A 24,101-nucleotide genomic window follows, 5' to 3' on the forward strand; every position below is an offset into this window, starting at 1 on the left:
ATGCTTTGGGGCTTTGAGGTCTAAAAGAATTGCTAGAATCTGGCATGAATAATCCAGATTTCACACAATGCCTCACTTTTCTCCAGCATTCAGGTGCTATTAGTGGGTTTTTCCTTTTCTTTCTAAGGGCATTTGAACTGCTTTTATTATAAACACTTGAATTTGCTCTTCTTTCAGCTTTTGAGTTGATACTTCTCCATCAAAATACCAGTGACCACCTCCTCAGCGCATTCGTCCTGGTGTTATCATCAGACGTGTCCCATCTGGCCTGGCTGGTTGGGGATCCCAGCAGGAATGCTAACTGACATGTCCAGTGCTGAACCAGGCCCTGAGCTGCCTCTCTGCCCCCATATTGTGTTTTCATCACCTTTATCATATTGTGTCATCTCTAAACAGCATCTGGATTTTTTGTCAGGCTTCACGTTGATAGGAGGTTGTTATTCCTTCTTTTAAAAAATCTGTTGTTTACTCTTTATTCACTTCCTTTTGCTGATATAATCTTCTGCAGGAATGGGCTTTTGAATAGGACCAYGGATCTAAGCTTCTTGAACAGCCACATGCTTGTGCAAGATCCAGCCTTGGATCTTTCCACTTGTCCCCTGGAAACAATTAGCTGCTTGTTCTGCAGCAGCTGCYGTCAGTGGAGGTGATTTCCCAGTACCTGCTGGTGAGAGGATCTCAGCCACAGAGGAGTCTTTAATTAAACTCATCCCACAGCMCCTGGTTTTGTCACAAGGCCTCTTCCAGAGCCCAGAGGAAAATGGAACATGCTCCACTTTGGAAACTGTTTGTGAAAGACCAGATTTTCCATGCAGAATGCCAGGGATATAAATTATCTGAGATGGGTGTAAGAGGCACAGGAGCGATATAAGAACGGGAAGGAGGGCGTACGTTACGGGCCATCTCTTTAGGAGCTCAGTTTCTCCTTAGTTTTAGAAGAGAGGACTGAGAGACAACTTTACTATACCATACACTTACTTTCAGGGCATGAAAATGTTGAGTACTAATGGGATCTTTGACATTACCAAAGACATAAGTAGCAGTGGTGTTAGAGGGTCAGGTCAAGCATATTTAAGCAGAAGAAAAGCACACAACTGAACAATGATGGTGACAAATTACTAGGAGGAACTCATAAGAGAAATGGATACTCCATTTCTTGGTGTCTTCAGAGCAATGTAGACTGTAGTGAAACAAGTTACTGAGTTTGAGTTATTGAGCTCARTGATCTCGTATCTGGGTTAATCTAGATTTAGCACTTCCTTCTGGCCATAAAAGCTATGGACCTTCTGGTTCTCACAGCTTACCAGTGGGAAAGGGCTGATTTTGGTAAGCTCAGACAAAAATGTGATGTGCTATATTTATTCAGCCAGGGAAGCTGTCTCCTTGTATGGGAGCAGCTCTCTCCCTGTTTGTRGCAGCAGTCACTCATTGAAGGGTAGCAGTGCATCCCTGGGGATCRGTGGCTGCCTCCAGAAGTGCTGGGAGAGCTGTCCACGGCTGTGTCCCAGAGCAAAGGCAACGTTAGCTCCCTTGGTCTCCTTATAGACCGAGACCCTGCTCCTTTTCCCACACTGCAGCTGKCTCAGAGGCCTGGCCTCCCGTGATAACCACTGAGCATCCTGAAGGTGTAGAAACTGTTGGGGGGGGGGGAGTTGGCTACTGAGGATGGGGAAGAGATCACCAACTTCTAACAGACCTACTAAGGACACCTGAGGAACAGCGGTGCAGGAGGGCCTGCTGCATGCCAGACCAGCCTCTCTCCTCTTGGAAAAATTTGGCGGCGGGGAGGAAAGATTTTGTGCACTCACAGCAGCATAGCTGAGCCCAGAGAGGCAACCCATCAGCAGGCAGCTCGTGGGGCCCAGGCAGGAGCCTAATGCTAAGGAWGCATGTTGTTTCTGAATGTGCTAAATAAATACTGTCCGCATTGCTGTGACTGGATCTGATGAAGGTCTGCTTCATCTGTCGTTCATGTAAATGCAATTCTGTGYAAGCCCAGACACCTGTAGCCATACTGATTGCCCTGATACCAAAAAAACCTGGACAGTTAAAACACTACAAGCAGCAGGAGCTTTTTGACTCAAGAAATACAGGCCAGATCCAGGACAATTTCTATCTTTGGCATCATTTGAATGGAAAACGACTTCATCTCCTGTGCAGAAAGTCCCTGGCACCAGCCCCCACGCACAGCACACAGATGCAACCAGAAGTGCTAACCCAGGCCCACAGCTAAGCCTACCTGTTAGTCTTTTGCAGGACTCATGGTCTTAACCARGCCTCCTTTGAAAGGACATCGAGGGAAGTTACCTAGCCTGCATGGCCTGTAACGTGGGGAGCAGCACAAAACCCATCAGGGAGAGTAACCAGAGCAGCAGCATCACTATGGCAATGGCGATAAGGTACAGCCCTCACATCACAGCTGGTGAGTGAAATGTTTTCTAGCCCTTTCARTGCCTTGAAGTGTTTTCCTTCTGACTCAAATTAGAAGTAGCACAACTTGAAAACAATTAATGACCCCTTGGAAAAAAAAAACAGCAATTTTTCCTTCTATTTTTAAGTCTCACTTCATCACAATAGCTTTAATATTTCACTCTTTATTCAAAGGCGAACTCAGAGTGAGCAGGATATGCTGTAGGGTATCTCTCTTGCCACACTATTCGTGTTATTTTTCAGTTCCTCTCTCCCGGGTTGATCTTGGCAGCAGATCATAGAGCCTGTAAAGCACAATGTAAACTGGAGCCATTGTTACTCCATCTCACACTCCTCATCTCTGGAACAACATTTCCCCAAACGCCTCGGAGAGAATTGTTACTGCGTCCCGTCTCGTTTCCCCCCTCCTCAAAATCCATTAGGCTATTGCAGCTCAGCTATTCATCTAGCCCCCTTGGAGGCACCAAAATAAAATGGTTTCCCTTTGTCGGCTGACATTACRCAGGGCTTTGACAAATGGTCTAAGTGACAGCAGTAAGTGACCATGCTGCAGGGCTGTTGAATGTTTAATGTCATGTGGTCCAAGCAAGCGGAACAGGATGGTATGAAAACAGGCAGCTATTGAAACAGCGTTAAATTGCTTTGTCTCCTTCTGTCACCTGGTGAACCCGCAGATGCAGATCAGGTCATAGACCCATGGAGGTGAACAGTTAGTCTGGGCTTGGAGCGTTGTGTCATCCGAGGAACACACCAGAGCTTGGACAAAGTCAGATGTGGCTTTTGTTGTTAGTGCGATTGTTTTTTATAGATGGAGCCAGAACTGGGGATCAATTTTTGTATTAGCGGAGCTAATGGCCTCAATCTTCATCAATCAGTACAGTAAACAGCAACAGATGCTTTCCAGAGAATATTTTGCAACCTTGCAAACTGAGGGCTAATTTGGCCCTGATACATGTAAATATGTATATATATATATGTACATACATGGGCTCACTTCAGCTATGCAGAGACAAAAGACACTGCATAATATTAACACAATGCTGAATTTCAGCTAATCCACCTTCTCACCGGTGCTTATTAATCCGGCTGCAGCATTAGGACTTCCAGCTTGGCACTGACTTGCACCCACCTGGTTTGGGGTGTGGACCAAGCACATCTTGTCTCCTGACAGAAATAGCCATGGCCACGCTCTGCCCGTGCTCTGTCAGGCCAGGCTTTCGACAGTGCGGTGGTGTAAGGTCCCCCAGACGGGTTGGGAGAAATGATAAGGCAAAGTGATGTCCGTGGGAGTTTACCACTGACTTTAGTGAAATAGGATCAAACCTTTTGTCACTTGGCAACCTACTTTATCAACATGAACTCCTATCTTTTTCTGGTGCTGTTTTTCCAAGGGCTATTCGTGGTTCAAAGCTGTAGACAACGACGTTCCTTTCTTCACTCACTGCCACCTAGTTATCTCTGGCAGAGTGTGACTCTGGAGAGAAGCAACATGAGAGGGAGGAAATACACTGGAGATGGAAATAGTATGGAAGATACAATAAGGACTAAGCTTTGTTGTTTCTGTCTTACTAAAGATTATGTTTCCTGACTGCACCTCCAAAGTCATTAGAGTTGTTACAAAAATTACAAAGGAACAAAAAAAAAAGTTCTTACAGACACCGTAGAAAATCCAGAATGATTCTGCTGACTTCCATGGGGTAGCAGTAAGTAATGGAGGACAGCATTTGGGCCTTGGCTGTGACATGAAGTATAGCAGAGATCCATGGCCTTGGAAGAAAGAAATGCCATGATCTAGTCAAACATCTACATAGGAAAATTTCTATTGGGATCCCAGTTTGTAGCTTACTGGAATATCCATCTTGGTCTGTGCAAACATTCAATGTCATAAAAATTCAGTAGATGGACAGAAAAAAAGTTAAAATAGAAAAGGCTGTAAACAAGACTGTGGCAGGATGAGTTTAGTTAGAACAACTGACTGACAAAATTCAAAGCCTATTATTTGTCAGACCTTAGTGTTGTGTTCACACAGCCAGMCTTTCAGCTGACACAGAGCCATGTAGCAGAACTGACCACCAATAGTGTGACCACCAGCACAGCGTGCTGGCTGTGCTCCTACTCTCTGGAGCCTGTTAGATCAATTCACTTTTACAGCAAGTCAGCCTGTCTTGTTGTCTTGGGCTTACTTGAAGTTTCCTAAGTTTAAATTGGACATCATTGGCTAAGAAGGTCTCACAAGTTTCMCACATGGGAAGACTAAACAAAAGAAATACACACAATACATGATGATTTTTATGGTAAGTGCTTTGAGTCTTCTCAATATTGTTCTCAAAAGACTGAATTTATCCTCCTATAGGCAAATCTGATCTTCTGAGTGAGCTGATCTTCTGAGAAACATAAACACTGACATCAGGCCATTAGTTTGTAACAAATTAGCAAAAAAAAGCATAATGGAGGAAAAACAGAATGGAAAGAACATGATAGGAAAGTTGCAAAAACCCTAGCTTGAGAAAATAGCGAAAAAAAAAAATCAAATCAGATTTCTCCACACTTAGCCGACCTGCAACAATCGAGGCTAAAAGACTACGTCAACCACGGGTCACCCACAGCACGGGCATTGGGCTGCGCCGCGGCTGAGGGCAAGGGAGCACAGCTCAACGCGGAGCACGTGGACCTTTTTGCCCTCCGTGCACACAGCAGTGTATGCAGTGCTCCTCCAGCTCCTGGGAGAAATGTCCAACAGGCAGAATAGCACCAAACTGACAAACTGACAAAATCGGAGGGAGAGGCAGAGAAGGCATGCATCAGGCTGTACGTCTGCCAGAAGGGAGCTGTGGCCTAGCTCTGCCTTATCGACACCAGCTTGCGCAGCCACACGAGGATGGGACGTGAGCTTCTGCCTCCTGCAGGTCTGGGGCACGGCATGCACATGCTGGGAAGTCACACCAAGAGAGAGGCTCTGAAGGGAGTGGAGTCCCCATGCTGCCAAAACACTAGATTTGAAAGTTTCGAGTTGTTTTTGTCAAACCCAGCTTGATCACAAAGCATTTTTCTGGGTGATCCTAAATGGATTTGCAGACAGGGAAATTCATAAGAAATAAACAGCTACAGTTTAAATCAACACTTGCAGGCCTCTGACTATCCTGGGGGTGGGGGGGGAAGAGACTGCAAATATTAGTAACAGATTTTTAGCAGGTGGAGGAATTACCATATGTATCAGTGAAAGAAACAAAACAGGCACTCTTAAATCACCAGCTCTAATTTAAAACATAAGCTTTTAAATATAGTATGTGAGCAGCAAGTGAGTTCTAATTGATTAAAACTTGTAAACAAACGATAGCTTTCATCTGCAACGTCGTGCAGAACACACAGTTTGCACTGGGGGTTGGACCATGCTGCTGAAGCATCAGCCTGGGAATGGAGATTAGTACAGGCTCTAATCTCCTTAACGAATTTCAAGGCAGAAGCATGCTGGAGCAATGACAAACAGCAAAGTTGAACCACACTTCTTAATGGCTAGATTAGAAAAACTAGAACCAGCATCAGGTCAATCAAGCAAGCATGCAAGGATGCTGGGTCTAACCCGGTCTTTGCTCTATCTCACCCGCTTGCTAAAGCAAAACAGAGGAGTGTCCTCTGGAGCTTTGAGGCAGTCAACCAATGAGAGAGTCRCTTGTTAAAATCACCTTTGAGAGATGTCATTGACTTTGGAGCAAGAGAGTTTAGGGCCCTTTCCAAGTCTTGTGTTCGTATGGACATTCAATCCTTGCTGCATTCAATGTGCATCTCTTGCTCTGGATGAAGACCTGTCTCGGTATCCAATGTCTATCAAGCACCACAAGGAAGTATCTGAGGAGCAATCTGGGTAAGTGGGAGTAGCAGAAAGGAGGGAACATGGCTGGAAACAAATCTCTGAAAGATAATCAAGGCCATGGTCGGTAAAGAAAAGTCTATTGCAGTAAAGCATGCAAAGTTAATGCTCACGCTATGATGCAAGAGCAGGGGAAACAGAGCACGTCAGGAAACGTCTAAGTAGTGCAGATATAATCAGGCTGAAAACACACAAACCATGCCAAAGAAGTAACCTTGAACATCTACTGGTATTTTTCTCTAAAAAGCAACAACAGGATATGACAAAGGGACAGAAATATGGACAGAGCTGCCAGTRCTTACCTACATACATAAATTACCTGCACCGGAAAGGACCATGAAAGAACCATTTATGCCCTGTTCCAGACCAGAGTTCCTTAAAAAGCAAGTGCTGTCTCTGCTGGTAGCTGTGCCCCACAGAGGTGTCACAATCAGCTGCACTTTTTGACAGTGGGATGGTTGCATTCAGGCRTAGAGCTTAGCACTTCTGCTGCCCCCCCAGTGTGTMTCAGGTCCRCAGGGGACAGACCATGAATAACATKCCCAGTACAAGAAAGATTGGCTTAAGTGGTGGAGCTGTGCATGCGTCAAGCACCTGTTACTGCAAAGATGTAGTCCATCTTCTTTCAGTTTTTATTTCCAGAAGTTTTAATCATTTGCTGCTCTAATAAATAATTAATATTGTCCACAGATGAGCCTGAACCAGAAATTGGCTGATCAAAGCAGGCCGTGTTTTGAAAACACTTTGCCAACAAAACCTGGTTTAGCATCATACCCTACAGGAGAAACGCAAACCCAAGCAGAATATAGCACCCGCAGCTCCCAATCCAAGTACCCAAATTTAGGCATGTGGATAGAGCAGCTTAATTCTGAGGATTGCTGGGAGCCATATAGACCACCAGAGTCAATGGAAGCAGCAGGTGCTTGGAAACACTGCAAATCAAAGCACTCATTTGGGGACTAAATATAGAGCAAAATTTAAACACCCAGGCTGGAAAATGTTGGCCATGTAGTCCCTCCACTGCATTTCACTACGGGACGCATCCTCTCAAGCTGTGCAGCCTGCTCCTGCTCGATGCCCGTAGAAGGTGCTGGCTCTTTGGTCCCACCACTGCCAGCACTGCTGCTCATTAACAGGTTTTTATCCATGGTGACACAGTGCAAAGTAGGTTCTCCTCCTCACTTTTTTAGAGGATATTGCTGCACTTGAGATAACCTCACCAGTTTATCTGCACTGAAAGCAATGTCAGCGGGCTGTCAGAACACCTCCTCGCAAATCAGGCGCGTTGGTGGCGTCTTGCGGGCTGTGTGCGAGGAATGCCTGCGTGCGTGATGGTCGCCTCTGCGCAGCTGTGCTGGGGGCCTCAGCAGGGCTGAGGTTTTCTTCCAGGTGCCTCGCAGGAGCCCACCGGAGTCCAAGGAAGACCGAGCAGCACTGTCTGCTTCACAGTGCATGCTCAAGGCAGCATCAAGAGAGCTGGGTTGTTTGCTACTGACTTTTGACAGCTGTTCTTTTTGRCTTTTATTTCCTTAATATAACAGGAGGTGAGGGAGAGGAATGGAGAAAAGKGAGATTGCTGATCTGCAGTCACCATTTAACTTGCCCAAATGTTCAGCTCCAGTAGTGCTTTATTTTGTCTCCTATCAAAAAAGCTGTTGCCTTTACCATTCGCTTTGGCTTTTTGGAAGGGGAGATTAGAAAATGCGTTTGAACTCTTCAGCGTCCTGCAGCAGTGTCAGCCCTGGCTAGAGGAACATGGTGGGAGTTTCAGCCCTGAAGCCCRGGAGGAAAAGATAAGCCAGGCCAGGTATGCAAACCTTGGCCAGGGCAAGGGGAGGCTTGGAAGTCTCCTTTGCAGCCTGACTTGGGTTCAGCACCATAAAGCCTTTTCTCATTCCCATTAACTTACTTTGTAAGTAATGCATGGAAGACTCTGGAGTATAGCCCAGCCACACAGACATACATCACCAAAATGAGCCCAAAGAAGAAAGAATTAGTTAAACCATGTGGCAAAAGGAGAAATAGGTACAAACTGACCCTGACTTTTCTAATCTGTAGTTAGGTCAGGTTCTGAGGACTGCAACTAATAACAGGAGAAAAGTGGAAACACTCCCCTTCTGCCCTGTAACAGCTATAACATTTATAAAGTATATAATGTTTATAACATTATATAAAACAACAGCTGCTAAATATACGAAACTATAATTTTGAGCTTAAGCCATTTTTGAACAGAGTTGTGAATGTTGCTGCCTTTAACAGCACTGGCAGGTACTAGGACCTAGGAGAGCCGTGCTGGAGTATTTCCTCTGTTCCTAAAATAACAAGTTGTCTTTAGCAGTTCTTAGAAGCAGGCAAACTTTTAATAACAGATAGCACAGTCATTAACAGGAGCCACAGCTCTSTGCCTGAAAACGGAGTAGAGAAATTGCTCAGAATCTCTTCCCTTTTTGAAAAAAACTTATTTTTGCTGGGGATGGCACACAGACAACTTTTCTTTTTTCTCATTGAAGTCAAGCATATCCTCTCCTCYTCCAATGCCAAACTATGAATGCTGGTGGTGCAGTGYGTGTGCATACAAACATGTTGTTCTTTCTGCTTGAAGACATTTGTATTGAACTTGGAGACAACTGTGGACACAACATCTGTGAGAGATCGTCAGCTGTGACTTCTTGCATAGCACCTAGGCAGCAGAGAAATCAAAGGTGGATAGACACACGCAGGATTTTCTTTTTCTGTGGCACCTACACRGCTCCCATCTCTGGATCTTATTGATGTAGCATTCCCCCAAATGCAGCCTCCCAGTTCAATGCCATCACTTTCTGCAGTCCCTGATGCCATATCTTTTTCAGCCTCTTCCCTGCAGAGAAGGCTGCAGGATTAACGCTYCCAGGGCCTTTCTAGCAGAAGTCTTAGGCATCAGCATTCATACTCCTACCCCTTATAGAAATGAGATCTCAAAGCTCAAGTCTTCCACTGACTCTTCAGTCTACTTACCAGCATTGCTCCTTGTACATGTTCAGGGAGGAGCAATCCTCTCCAGGGATGCCCAGCATCAGGGGCAAATAGATTGAGACAGCTCTGCAGAGAGCTTCAAAACAACCCACCCTCGCTCTACCACAAACTAGGCATATGCTGAGGCAGACAAAGCATGAAACATTTGAATGTCTCTAACTCCTGATCAGTCTCGAATATGTTGAGATTTCAGCAGAGTCACTAGTAGGKCTCTTACCTATCACTTGTGAGCTACAGGGCTTCAGCAGAGATAGGCCAAGAGGAACAAACACACTTCGCCACCACTTTGAATTGGAGTGCCACAGGGGGACAGGCATGATTGTGCCTCAGCAGTAGCCATTTATAGCTGGAGGAAGTCTGAGGAGCTGGGAGAGGGCTGTGAAGAGTTGGAGAGGAGGGACATCAGGTCAAGGGTGCAGCATGCCAAACTGAGCTTTGCCTTTCCAACATAGAGATTTACCTCTACCTCTGCTATATCATTTCCCCRTGGTTCCTGCAAGTACAAAGAGTTATCATGAAAGACCTCCTGCCAAAGCTATTTTCTGGTCCCTGAAATAGCCTTTTCTGAAGCTGTTAGGGTTGCTGAGGCCTTGAGCTGGTACCTTGTCTGCTGCTGGGRATGTTCTATGCCTTTCTGCCCCAGCACTTGCACAGAGGTTGGGGAAACTTGGCCAGATGTAGTACGCAGATAGGAGAYAAAGAAAGGCAGACAGGTTGGTTAGTATCACCTGAGAAAGAGGTCTGTGAGTCAGTGAAGAGCTGAGCTCCGAAGAAAAAAAAATCATCTGAATAGCCAGAGGGAGTTAAAAGATAAACGTCCTACCAGGGACTATTAAGAAGAAGTCCAAATAAAGTGGAGAACAGTGCTGCTCTGTGTGGGGTGCCCACATACTGGATGCTGTTCAGTTCTGGGCACACTGTCTCTGAAGAGAGAGCACGGCATTTGAAAAGGCATGGGGTGTTTACAGGAGAAATGGCTGGAAGTACGGAAAAGTATCTCTGCAAATAGAGACCGAACAGATTGGAACTCTGAACCCTGAGAAAGATCTGGGGAGGGAGTAGTGACTGTGCTGTAACCCTCAAAGGTTGTAGAGGGGGCAGGCAGAGAACAACTGCTCACTACATTCACAATACATTATCAGAGAACACGTTCATAATAAACGGAAGGGAGTACTTTTTCCCCCACACAACTCACTTTTCAGTTGTGAAGCTCATTGCCACAGAATGTTATGGAGGCCTAAAATRTAAGAGAGATGAGATGATGCCATGGAGAAGATGTGGCTATTAGGCACAACCTTTGGCTTAAGAAACCCCTAAACCACTGATTACCAGAAGCTGGAAAGGGATGAGAAGGGCTCAGGCTGCATTTGCTGCATTCTTTTTCTTTCCCTAAGCATCTTCTGCTGGCCACTGCAGGAGACAGGATACTAGACTAGCCAAACCTTTGATCTGCACCAGTACTGTTGTTGTTATAACTAGCTTCCACCGACAGGTAAGGCTTCATGAACTAGTAGGTGGGGCTACGCCTAGAGTTATGCCTGCAGACACGTGGCCTGACCTTCAAAGGGCCTTATGCATGCTGCTGCCACAGCAGCTTCCAATCCTGCTCCACAGCTCCCAGCTCAACCTTCTTTAATATGCAGACTATCAACATAGCAAAACTGCCACATGGAGAAGCCCCCTTTAACCCAAGCCTCCTTCACATGAGTGGGAGAAAAGATAGGATAGCAGAAAGATAAATCAGAAAGATCAGCAAGTTATCAAGGCTTTCCCTGCAGACGGAAGGGCAACTGGTAGGACAGAAGGATTTGCTTTTTTTTTTTTTTTTTTTTTAAAAGAACATTTGAAAGAGAGTCTCTTGGGAATCCAAGGTAAGAAAACTGAGCATGGCTTCCTAGTCATGGCCTTGAATGCTTACAGAATTGTCATATTTACACCTGTGGTGAAGCAATGGTTCTGCCTTACCCTGCACTGGAAAGCTTCGGTTGGTATCAGAAAAGCAAACATCATTCTTTGTCTCTCTTTGTGGTTACAAAGAGTAATACAGAAAGAATGTAAGGCCTCCTAAATTCAGCCTACTTAAGGTTTCCATGATTTTTTTCCCCACCAAGAAAACTTTGAAGGAATTACTTTAAGATCACTCTAGAGAAAAAAGCTAAAAGGTTTGCCACCTGATTTCATAAAACACTAGATCATTTTTTACTGAAGATAGCTGACTTACACACTTCTTTCATAGAGGTATTGCAAGGTACCTTTTGAGAAGCATAGGCTTCATTCTTCACAGTTGGAGGAACAGGTTGTTGGTATGAACTGTGGGACTTGATATTGGTTTCAGGAGGCATCAGATAACATTGTTCAATCATTTGGGAAACTACTGCCTTGTGCTAATTCTGCCAAGTCTCTCCAAATATCCTGGTTTGTTACATTGAGGCCTCTTCCCCCTACCCTGCACCCCATTGCAAGCAACAAGAGAGTTGGATCACTATTCACTTTGACTAAAATTAATTGTAAAATAGACTTGGTGCTATGAATACAGGCATTAGCCTCCATAGTGTCTGTGCTCTCTTGTCACAGAACCAGTGTACACAGTGTAAAAGGGAGATTCACATATCCAGACTGTACTAGACTTATCCTCCACCAGGGAGAAGTCGACCTACCAGGCTATAAAGCTTAGTGATACTTGCAGAAAAAGATATGGTATTTAGGACTATTACCTATGACATTTTCATTTATAAATTTATGATTGTAATATCAAAACAAACAAGTTTGAAGGACAAGAGAGGGAAATAATAGATTTTTTTCACTTTAAGTCTGTTATACTGAAAGAAATCACCTACAAAAAGCAAAAGAAAAAAAATACATTCTTTATACACCCTTTCTTATCCACACAGTATTTCTATAAATGAGATGAATATGGAAAAGATAAAGTTACTTCTCATTCCCAAGGTGACCCTTCATTCCTCTGCTGTTTTACAAGTCTATTCTGTATTTCTAGACCTGTGATAAAATAAGGACTAGAGGCTAGTTAGAACGGGACTAGGTTGCAGCACTACACAAAGCAAGTCTGTGATTCCTGCCAAGTAGGACTCACTCCCATTACACTGCTGCTGAGAGGAGAAAAACCAAGAGTAAAGCAAACTACTACCCTCTTCCCCCCAAATAAACTTAATAGAAAGGTCTTAATTAGCTTCCCTTCCATTAGGAGCCTAGCTCCCTAAGAAGGTTCACAGGCCACTGTCAGACCACCATGCCTGAAAGTTCTTCCTCAGGCTCATCCGTTCTCTGGTAGCACACCAAGAACCATGATAATCCACCAGCAATCAAGAGCAACGACAGTGCAAACRTGTTTGGGGAACCAAACTGGAACAATCCAAATTCCTGTGCAAGTTAAAGTCATGCTACCCATAACCCCTCATGGCCCAAATGGCTTTACAACAAATGTTAATGTTCTCTGCAGCTTTCAAGGCAGTTTATTGAAATGCCTTTCAACTTCAGGTTATTTTGCAATATGAACTTTCCATCCAAGCACATTTTGATCTCAAGAGGACTAGTTACCTGGTCTACTGGAGAACAAAACAGACAATGGCAAATATCCAAAAGAATCAAGCTCGGGATGTGTTTCAGGTTAGCACAGAAGCTTAACAAGAGCACTGGAGCAGAAAAATGAACTCAGAATTTTCACTTATGCTTCTCAGAAAATCCCAAAGAAGAGCCCCACTTATTAAGATCTCCTTCCAAGCACTCTTAGGAGTTAAGCTTAGGTAATACACAACTTCATCATGACAGTTCTTTTAACAGCTATGCTTCAGCAAGTAATGTTACACTTAGCCCATACACAAGTATCTGCASCAGCAAGAAGTTGGATGCATATGAATTCAACGTTTTAGATAAAAGACTCGGAACAAAACAAAACTACAGAATAAAAAGCAGAGAACAGGGGGATAGATGCAAGTATAAAAGCAACATAGAATAAGATCCGTATAAAACAGATCAGGCACAACTATGTAAGTCAAAGAAAAATGTAGTTTCTGTTCATCCTGCTCTTCTCCTTTCTGACCATCTTATTATTAGAACTTGGTTTACATAACTGGGCCTGGTCACTACATGAAGGTAGCATGGAATRATTCTTTTGCTTCTGGTGGGTGAACAGCACTATCAAGTACAACACTTATTTAGGTTGGTTAGCTAGAGACATTCTGCCATGAATCCACTCGAGAACAGGTCTTTGACAGGGCTGACTATGCTCTACGTGAAGTATTTGCCCACACAGTTCTGTGAGGGCCGTATCAGCTACCTGAGAACACCACATGGAGTAACATGCTGAGCCTAGAATACTGAGTAATGAGCTAACTACAGGTCAAATTATTACCACTGACTTTGCCTGCTGCTTCAGTTACTTGAAGCAAAACTAATGTCTTCGAGCCTATTGAGCCAGCCTCAAAAAATGTGTCTTTTCTGCTATCAGTAACACCCACTATATTTGTGTTTATGCAGAACATCCACCGAGAAGCATCCTCTCCAAACTCATACTTCAAAGGATGTGGCAAGCATCAGAAATTCTTTCCTGTGCAGCAGGTACTCACAAACTCTCCAGGCTGGGAGAGCAATCTTACAAAATGAATATATATTTAACCTGACACTGTCTTGAGTAACTAGCACTTCTCCTACTATTGCTGAGGAGTTAGTAACAGTTAGCAGGCTTTTCCAAGACACTATGGAGCCGATTTTGAGATTTTTTTTTTTTTTTGGTCCTTTGTCTTAGCTTTGGATTCTCCCATCCTCATCAGCATTTCTTCAAGGGCAGCAGCAGATATTTGAAATACAAATCAAAGACAGCAATAGATTTTGGGAAGTGACTTAGAAAAAGCTCTTGGCAAGATAAAGATGAGCTAATACTCCAAGGAAAATGATAATGCACTAAACCGTATGAGGACTGGAGTAAAAATTCCGGCTGCTAGGCTCTAGGATTCAGCTTTACTAGTTGGCAGCTACTAGAAAAATTACTCTCATATCCTGTATTTCTTTACAGAAGAGCTCACCTTTTACTACAGAAAATATTCCATAAAAGAACCATGTAAGTCACCATAAGAAAAAGGTATAGACACACCAAATTAGAGCACATCAAGTGACAAGGCCCAAATAGCTGCAGAAAGAAGGGAAGATTGTTTTAAAACAGCAAAATTCAACTCTATTCGCAAGAGTACTTGGAGCCCCTTCATGCTTGAAACCATCCTCTTACCACCCAGGGAAGCAAAATGATACTGCTAGACAAGCCAGTGCTCAACGGCTGGGATGAAAACCACTTCAAAACCAGTACGTTAAACACCGTCAACAAATCGCCAGCTAAAAACAGCCCTTGTACTTCACAAGGGAGGTAGGGCAGAGACACCCAGTTTGAGTACTCAAGGTGCCTGTGCCTCTAGACAGCATGGGGAAGCTACCTTCACTCAGTGGGCGCAGTAAGCGGGCGAACGACAACACTCCTAAGTGGGCTCAAGAAGTATCAACACTTACATAAGGCCAYGGTTACAGGAAGCACTGTGTATTTAAATCAGGACTTTCACTCCTTGTTCATCTTCTCATCTTATCTTCAGGTACTCAGAAAACACACACAATCTGAAGTATCTTACACACAATGAGGGAATCATTTTATTAGATTATGGAAGACAGCAGCATTACAGTACAAAAAAGTTACAAGAGTAGCAGAAAAAAAGTGTTTTTGGTTTAAATACTTAGGATTATACTGGGGAACATGAGAAGGATAGTACCCTTTTCTAAACTAACTCCTAACCAGGTTATCAAAATAAGTTTTGAATATTTAGCACAAGTAAAAAAGTTACAACAAACATTATAAAATGCTTTAATAAATAGTTTTTTCTGAAAGTTTAAGAACATGTCAAACAAAAATGTACTAAAACAGAAGATCCTGCAAAGCAATTCCTGTGTTCATGTATAAAATAACTGCTTTCAAAACATTCACGTTTACATTGTTCATGGGCCAGAGTTTATGCTCTCAAATAAACATCTGCTCTTCTCACTGGTAGGGTTAACTAGATGTATGTAGTGTTATGCTTCTTCAGTAATTAAAATAAACTTAGTTTGCCCAGTTAATAGCAATAATAAAGCCTTAAAAAAAATCCCAAAAAACCAAAAACCCTTAAGTCTTCCATTTTCCATTACAAATAATCATTTCTAATGAGGTACTCCCAGCTTCTCAGCTTGCCAGCCTTTTCTTTTTTCTTCCTCCTTTAGAGCGAAAGATGAATAAAGCACAACAGAAACAAGATTGAGGAAAATATTGTTCCCTTCATTAGGCCTGTATTTAAACGCAAAAAAGTAATACCACATGTAATTAACATATTCACAAAAGAAAAAACAATGCCTCGCTATGTTGGTACTGTACAGTAGATGCACCCGTTAGTGTTCTTGAGATGGGCTGAACGTGGGGATAAACAAACATTTCTGGATCTATTTACATGTAAGTGGTTAAGCTCCTATGTAAATACAAATGACCAACAGATTCCTAACATTGATTGTATTAACATTGTTTTCTAATCTGGACATAATACCAAAAAAAGTCTTATAAACTGCCATAAAACCTCCTTTTCTGCAACATAAATTAAAAGGAATGACATGTAAAAAAAAGACCAAAATATTTAAGTTATTAAATCAAATATACAGAGTGATTCATTTAATATATACATATTTACAAAAAAGCACTTTCACTATTAGAAAATAAATTGTGTCAGTTGGGGAACCTAGAGTTCTCACAATTTAACTATATTGATATGGCAGTCTTTGACAGTTGCTATAGAAAAAGTTTAATCTCAAGGCACTTGTCACATGCTTCAATACTGCAATTCTAAAGTAATTAAAACAGAAATAAAAAGGCCACTTTTAAACCACAGTTGAAAGATCTCTATAATTTTTTTTGTTCCTATTACAAAGTGTGTAAGGCAAATTTGGAAAAAATCTTACCGAAGCTACTGACGTAACAAGTGCAGTGAGCTGCCATTAATAGATTCAAAGTCAAGAAAACAGCTTAAAGTTCACACAATTTCCTCAACCAGGAGGTTTTAAAGCCACCATTAAATTAGAGCAAGTAATAAAAAGAAATACATTCTGTAAACAGTGTACAGTCTTTTGTAATAAACTTTACACATATTGAAAATACAACCTCTCCTTTGCCACACAGCGAGTGTATTATAAGTAAACTTTACAAAAATAGCAACTATCAAAGATTACTCATTTTTTTCATCTGACAGTCATTGAATAATTTATACAAGGCTAAAGAAACAAAATAAATTTTATTTATTATTTTTATTTAATTTTTTTACGCAAAATAAAGAAACTATGAACATTTGACTCCAGATATTTTTAGTCCTTGATGCAAAGTGGAGATGTCAATTTTTCCCCTCCCCAGTAAGGGTAGGCGCAGTGTGCCTACATTTCCAAATATGGATTAGTCTCTACTGCCTTCAAAGTTTGATGCATTCACATTTTTTACAGATCTGTTGTCCATTTTGCCTATTTGATGGGTTTTCTTTACTGGACTGCTCTCTGATGTGTCAGATGCCTTTGTTGGCAAAGGCTTTGCGAGTTTGTGAGAGAGGAATTTGTCCATTTCCTCATCTCTTTCCTCATCTTCATCCTCCTCTTCCTCATACTCTACATACTCCTCTACTGCATCACAAGTTCTTTTTTGAGGAGATATGAAGTTTTTGCATTCATAACGAATGTCTTTGTTACTGTAAGATCTGTCTATAGGATTTCTTATGGGATTTAAAGGTGCCCACTGGTTATTGGCACCCTCTTCTCTAGGAGGACGACTTCTTTCTCTCTCTTTTCTTCTCTTCCGAGTCCACCACACACAGATGATTATACAAGTCAGCCACACAATGCTGAACACCGCACAAAGAATTGGAACCAAATAATCTGGAGGGCAAACGAACAAAGTTGTGTTAATGGAACTAGACRTACAGACTGAACAGCTGCAAAAAAAGTATCCATGTGCAGGTACAGGTTAACCCTGAAAGGATTTTAAGATGAGAAAATAAAGCATCACTGCTACACACTTATCACAGTGCACCAGTCTGTCCAGAAGTGCTTTTTACTATTTTAAGCTAAGTTAGCATTTCCCCCCCATCATTAAGCAGGAAAAACACCGTATCTGCAATGATTTCCTTTCCCCCCCCCCATGGAGAAAATGACTATATAAACAGCATCTCTTTCTGAAGCAGTTAAGCCAAGCTGCCCCACAAAACCTTAGTAATGACTTCAGCAAACAAACCAACCCTTAYCCTTTTAGGAAGCAGGCTGGAAGGACTACTATCCCTCCAGAGTAAGGACTGGTGTCTGCATGATGAAACACATGCTGCATTTACTATCAGGCAGAAAAATCCTTTCCTGCCAAGTCCAGGCATTTATGCACCACCTACCTCTTACCTTAACTGTTTTTAGTATCAATATTGTGATACTTAACCGTATCAAACAAGCACTCCTTAGGGCTTGCCATTTTTACCTCAGAGTAAAATTCTTAGCTTCTTGTGCTAATTATTTGGTAAAACAGAATTCTGTCACTAGATATACTACTCTTCACTGCTAAATGAAAAAACAAAAGTAGCTGAGATAGAGAAACATTGAGGAAAAGCAACTATCACRCAAGCCCCACTAGTGCCATCTCAGCCACATCAACCTAGATTTCTATAATAAGTAATCCCCRAGAAGTTATGCACACTGGACATTTGCTTCTACTACTTTTGCTGTGACTGAAGAACAGCCTGTTTTCCTACTCTCTGAAGTTGCATGTGGTAAGAGGAAATAAAACATGAGATGCTTTGCTTTCTGCAGGGTCAAAAGGATTGCTCAAAATTCCACAGAAAAAAGCTGTTAACCTACTACTCTAGCCTCTAATCCAAGTGTAAATTCCCTCTGTAGTTTTAAGTCAACTGTTTGGCAAATAATCTGCCATACAAAAATGACTGCAACAGCTTCAGCACCATGGTGATTTATTCCACCTTTAAAGTGCCTCTGAACATAATCTTGTGTGAAAATTTTGTGCATGTAGAATCTAACACATTCTCAAACACTTCATTCTAGTAAAGGGTGAATCCACTAGGAATATGGTCGGTCTTAAGGTATCTAAACTTGTATTTTAGCAGTTTGGGAAAGGACAGTACTCCTGGAAATAACTGCTATCCTTCCCTCATTTTTCAGAGAGGGTCTAGTATCAAACTATGAATTTTGGGGAAAAATACTTTAGAGGAGTTTTTCATACAAGCCTCTCCAAGATTACAATACAAAGCTTGCATTCTTATGGCAACCACACCCACTAATCTAATGACTGAATCCAAACTTGCAAGATTCTTATACAAGGAGTTAGCCATTTAAATACTTCTTCACTTTTCCTCTAGTTTTAAGAGAGCAAAATATTCTTCATTTGGGACCCATATGAAGTGATCTCTCCAGGAATTTGTCCATCCCAGAAAAATCAGGTTCAGATTCTCACAGATGCAGGAGGTTATACCAACATTGTGTTACATTTGAGAGCTAATTAAAGGATAAAAATAAAAGAAATCAAATAAAGAAAAATYGATGAAAATTCAGATTATCGTTTACTTCTTTGAGTCCATTTAAGAAGTCAAGAGCATCTGCTCAATACTAGGTATTCATATTGAAAGGAGTCTTGAAACCTACTATTTTCTGGCATTAGCTATAAGATCAATGAAATTTACTTCCTTAGAGAGTCTTTTAGAGTCTTACTGAGGTGGGCAGCAAAGTAATCCCATTCCTCTTCTCCCAGAATTTAATGTAGAGGCAGAAGTATGTCAAAATGTTGGCTCAACTCTCATCTATGTAATTAATTTTTGTTCAATACACCAACAAACCTGATGCACTCCTTTCTCAGGTGAGTTGAGGAAATTGTCTATTTGCCAAGATTTTAATAGATTAAAGACGCTCCCCTAGAAGTGAAAGGCAAGGGAAGTAGAACCAGGCAATTTACTCATTGTTTGGACTATGGGTAGAAGACCTTCCAGAAGGTTATGTTGGGGAGATCTGAAAAAAAAAAAWTTTTGCAAGTCTCCTACCATTGTAAGATTTCCACTATAGGGCTTCTTATTTGAACTGGAGCCTACTGGCATAATCCACAAGACTTTCTCTTAGAAAAGACTAGGTGTCACACTATGTTTCTACCTCCTCCCGTCTTTCTCAGCAGCGTTGAGCACTGGGGCTTGGGTAAAGTTAATTTGGGAGAATCAGAAAGGATGTGAACAATGCATTAATGATAAAAACTCCTTAATTAGATAGAGGTATGCTTACACTGGAGAATGTGATTGAAAATTAGAGTCAAATAGTGTAGAAGGGTAGGATATGATGTTTAAACTAGCACACAAACACAGGTTCTTGCTTTTAAGAAACTTTCTGTTCAGTTAGAGATAGCAATTAAAGAGTTAAAAGTAACAACCCGATCTACCACTTATGTTAAGACAGACAAGAAACCGACAGTAGAGGCACAGTACATGCTTAAAAAAGAAACGTATTGGGAATCTTACCTGATGATGAATTCCCAACAACTATGGTCTCTACTTTGACTTCAGTTACTGCCAACATAACAGTGCTGTTTTGCCGCTTGGTGATTGCATTCACTATTGTATTAGCAGCATTCTGTATGAGACTATTATCTTGTTCATCTTGATGTGGGACAAAAGACTAAAGGGAGTGGAGGGAAGGAGAAAAATAATTATTGCCATCACCTCACTGTGGAACTCTTTCTAAATCCAGCTACATCTTAACTGAGCTCTGTAAGTTTACCTGACAGTTACAAACAGTACCCTAAACGTTTACTGTAGTAATAGTCTGTGCAGTGCAGATTGAACCAGCATGCTATCAGACTTAGTGGACAACATGCCTACTTGCTAGTGTAGCATACCTCAAATAAGAGGCAGTTAACTTCCACGTTACTTACGCTACTGAGCTAAACTTAGTCATAGCTTGAAGCACTTGAAGACATGCCGATTATCTAGATACAAGTTTAGACTATTAACAGTCTACTATATTTAAATCATACACTCCTGCTCCTTGCATCACAGCTCAGCATGTTCTTTATAGTATTGGTAAGCAAAGATAGTCCAGCTTCTGCCTAGACAAGTATTTTACCATGAAAATTAAGCAATTCACAAGCGTTGACTGACTGGGCTATGCATGCTTCTAAAGCAAGTTTTTAGCTTTGTAGAGCAAGTTACTGCCATCTCTCCACCTTCCCACTTAAGACTTGTGTTTACTCAATGTCCTAAAGCAGCCATAACAGATGCACAGCGGCCAAACTTCTTTATGCTGCCAAGATTCAATCCAATCACTCGCAGACATATCAATGTATACAGAAGGTCAATAGCCCAGGATTCCTGACAGAACAGATAGGCACCTGCTCACTGATTTGGATGGAATTTGTCTCTTAAGTGATTTATCAGTAAGATAGTGGTAGCCTTCGGTCATTAGTAAAATTCACAGTTCAAAACTATCTAGCCACCTAGGCAATTCCATAAGATCAAAAAAAAAAAAAATCACTTTACAGTCAAAATGAAGGATTGCAGTATCTACATTAGTCAAAAACGTTTAAACCACCTCTTCCCATGCTTACAATAGGAAAATATTTTCCTGCACACATTAGTACAGATCTCATACTTACAATAGCAACTTCCACTGCATTCTCTGTGGAGTATGATAGGTCACATAATATTATCAAAGTTCTGTCCCTAGAAACAATTCTAGTAGATGGTAAATATCGAATTTCAGAGCAAATATTTTCAGTTGTAGTGCCCTGTTAGAAGCAAGGGAAATTCCATGAATTTAGTTCAACTCAAAAATAGTATTTAAAAGCATATAGCTTTAGAATTTTTGCTGTTACTGAGACCTGATGAAGAAGGCAAAGAGGGCAGGAAGAGAGAGCAGAAAAGTGAGGAAAGAGGTTTGGATTCAAGTGGGAGGGAGGACTATGCTATAGTAGCATCTTGAGCATCAACTCAAACATCTTGAACTAATCTTGAACTGTTAGAAATAATTCAGTTAGAAGATCTGAAACACCACCACAAATCTTTCACCTTTCTTTAAGGCACAGGGCAACTTACAGTGGCAGGAGCCCAGTAGTAAATTTTGCAAGTTGCTGACAYAAAGAGTCACTGTTAGAAGTATTAATTTCCTATGCCCCAACATGGAATATAGTCCTACATATATTGCCATACTTCATTATTAATTTCTGTTCTCACCTGGGGGACTTTGTCTCCATTAAAAATTAAAGTAATTCTAGCACAATCATTGTCCAAGTATCCAGAATTAGGCAGACACTTGATATTGGCAGGCAGAGGTTCAGAGGCACTGCATTCTCCCCAGTCAGTGCATGGTGGCTGAAAGCATTTCATATACTTCTCCTGGCATTCCTGACCCATCGGACACTGGTTATTTGCATTATCCCAGTGCTTTTGTAACAGACAAGGTTTCTTCCCACACCACACCTAGAAATTAAAGAACAAAATATTGGTAAGGTTAATTGCTTTTATGCATCAAATCAAAAAAGCAATTCACATAAGACATACACGGTCAACTTACTGCAAAAACGTCTGCAGTGCTGTCATTTTAGCAGCAGGAGTTGCTCTTTTACAAAATGAGGACATTTGTGTTAACAAGAAAGTCAACTGAGTACAGATTACCCAAGACACTGGTGAAAGGAGATACCACCCGAAGAGTTTACAGATTCATGCCACCTAACTTCGAGCCATAAAAGAAGTTCAAACACCTATTTTAAGGCAGCCTTTAAACACCTCCACAATGATTCACATCCCTTAGATATTTTTACTGAGATATGCTAAAACTCCTTGCCACAAAATGCTCAGGATGTTAAGCGTGACAAGAGGTGATAAGCATGGTCATCTCAACCACACTTACTTCCAAAAGACCAATACACCCAAGTTATTGAGGTACAGCAAGTCTTCCAAACACAACTCCATTTTATGATGCACCTCTGTAGATTCTATGTACAGGTATCAGAGGTTAGGAAAAATATCGATTTCTTAAAGCACCACTGTCAATAGGAAAGCGTATTTGTTCCGTTAGGTATGGAAAAGCCAAACGTAATACATTGTAATAGGCTGTATTACAGCATCACTTCTGATGACCTCAGAGCTACATGTTACCCTTCTGTACGCTCCTAGCCCTGCCTTTACAATCAAAAATACATGATTTCTGAGATTCCAGCTACCATCATGTTGTTACCTTTGAAAAATCATGAAGGCATCTCAAACTTCAAAGTTACATTATAAAGAAGCTAAAACTGGCATATGTAAGTGCAAGATCTAGCTCTTTCTTTGCCTAGAGGACACATCTAACTAAACAAAGTGCCATGAAGGTTGGATAGACAGTGAGAGCCAGAGGTTTTTAAACTAGTGCTTCCAATCAGGCATGTGGCAGACTACAGGGTAAGACAATATTATAAGTGTTACTAGTGCTCATCTGGAACTATCCACATCCCCTACAATTTGTGAGCAGTAGTGATTTTTGTCTCTTTCCAGCTGTGACATTAAGCTGCACAGGTGCCACAAATCCACTAAGAAATACTATGTACAAAAAGCCTCATCACAGCAGGTACTGAAAGGCTTAGAACATAATACACTAACTTAATCAAGTTGCACTTATGCTAGTCTTACATTTTATAAWTCACAACTACTGGCACATATTCCATATTATAAATACAAAGGTTTTTACATATACAAAGGTTTTACAAAGGTTTTAATTTGTCAATTCTTAAACTTACTGAAAGACAACACAAAGGCAAGCATTACCAACTGAAGGAACAGTATTTTCTTCCTACATGTCCTTTACCCTAGAATTAGTGTTCCACAGAATTAGAAGCCCTAAAACTGTTTGTAAAACTGTTAAAATGACTTATATATCCTTTTAAGGGTCATTATTCCATTCCAATTCATATTTACTTTTCTGCAAAAAGTGCCCCTCTGTCTCTAGACAGCTTGTTCTAGAAGGCAGAGAGCAAAACATTATCTTACAATTACAAAGACAATTCTGTAAGTATTTTTACAGGAAGTTGTAAAGTTGACTCTTTAATCAAACCAAAGCAGTTTGGAGGTGACCTATGCAAAAACAGAGAAGGAAAAGAAGCAAAGAAGCTTGTGCACGAAGAACCGTAAGTACATTTCAAATAGAAGCACTTAAAAATTCGAAGTGTTTACCTTGGTGCAGTCAATACGGCCATCCAAACAGTGGCAGTTGTTGCATTCTTGATCCCACCTGCTGCCATGAGGAAAGGTCATTCCCTTAAGCCAGCAAGGCTTTCCAATTCCAATCACTAAGTAAAAACCATATGCAAACATTTCACCTTTTGGAGTTTCTGAAGCTACAAAAACTTAAAAGACCACAGCTTACTGCTCCTTACACAGACTACTGTATATCAGCTCTATTCTGGCTACACTGTACCTGACTGGGTTTTGCATAAAGGTTGATAGGAAATATAGAAATACCTTCTTGGCATCTAGGACCAACTCTTCCAGGTGGACAAGTGCATCGGTATCCATTTATTTCATCTATACAAGTGGCGCCATATCCACAAGGGGAAGACTGGCATTCATCAATATCTAGCAAAAAAATAGGTTAAACTCAATGGCAAAGATATAGAACATTGTTCTTAGACATTTACTGAGATGTAACCTGGCAATGCTTGCTTTCCTGACATGCAAGAGTTTGGCTTCAGTACTAGTCTCTTACATGATACTACTGCTTCAGGAGT

The 24,101-nt window shown here is 41.4% G+C and overlaps 1 protein-coding gene across 1 annotated transcript in view; it reads right to left on the bottom strand.

Moving 5' to 3' along the window:
• Positions 1–14,936: 14,936 nt before the first annotated feature.
• Positions 14,937–24,101, bottom strand: part of JAG2 (jagged canonical Notch ligand 2) — a 42,490-nt gene continuing 33,325 nt past the window's right edge. The window contains exons 19-24 of the mRNA XM_085315012.1: positions 23,836–23,949; positions 23,548–23,663; positions 21,574–21,819; positions 20,997–21,128; positions 19,864–20,020; positions 14,937–17,245 (exon numbers count right to left, since the gene is read on the bottom strand). Of these exons, the coding sequence (XP_085171138.1) occupies positions 16,773–17,245; positions 19,864–20,020; positions 20,997–21,128; positions 21,574–21,819; positions 23,548–23,663; positions 23,836–23,949 (1,238 nt within the window). The 3' untranslated portion in view covers positions 14,937–16,772. The remainder of the gene's footprint in view (positions 17,246–19,863; positions 20,021–20,996; positions 21,129–21,573; positions 21,820–23,547; positions 23,664–23,835; positions 23,950–24,101) is intronic.

Source organism: Rhea americana, unplaced genomic scaffold, assembly GCF_003343005.1.
Source record: "Rhea americana isolate MKP2758 unplaced genomic scaffold, rheAme1 scaffold_42, whole genome shotgun sequence".
Classification (NCBI taxonomy): Eukaryota; Metazoa; Chordata; class Aves; order Rheiformes; family Rheidae; genus Rhea; species Rhea americana.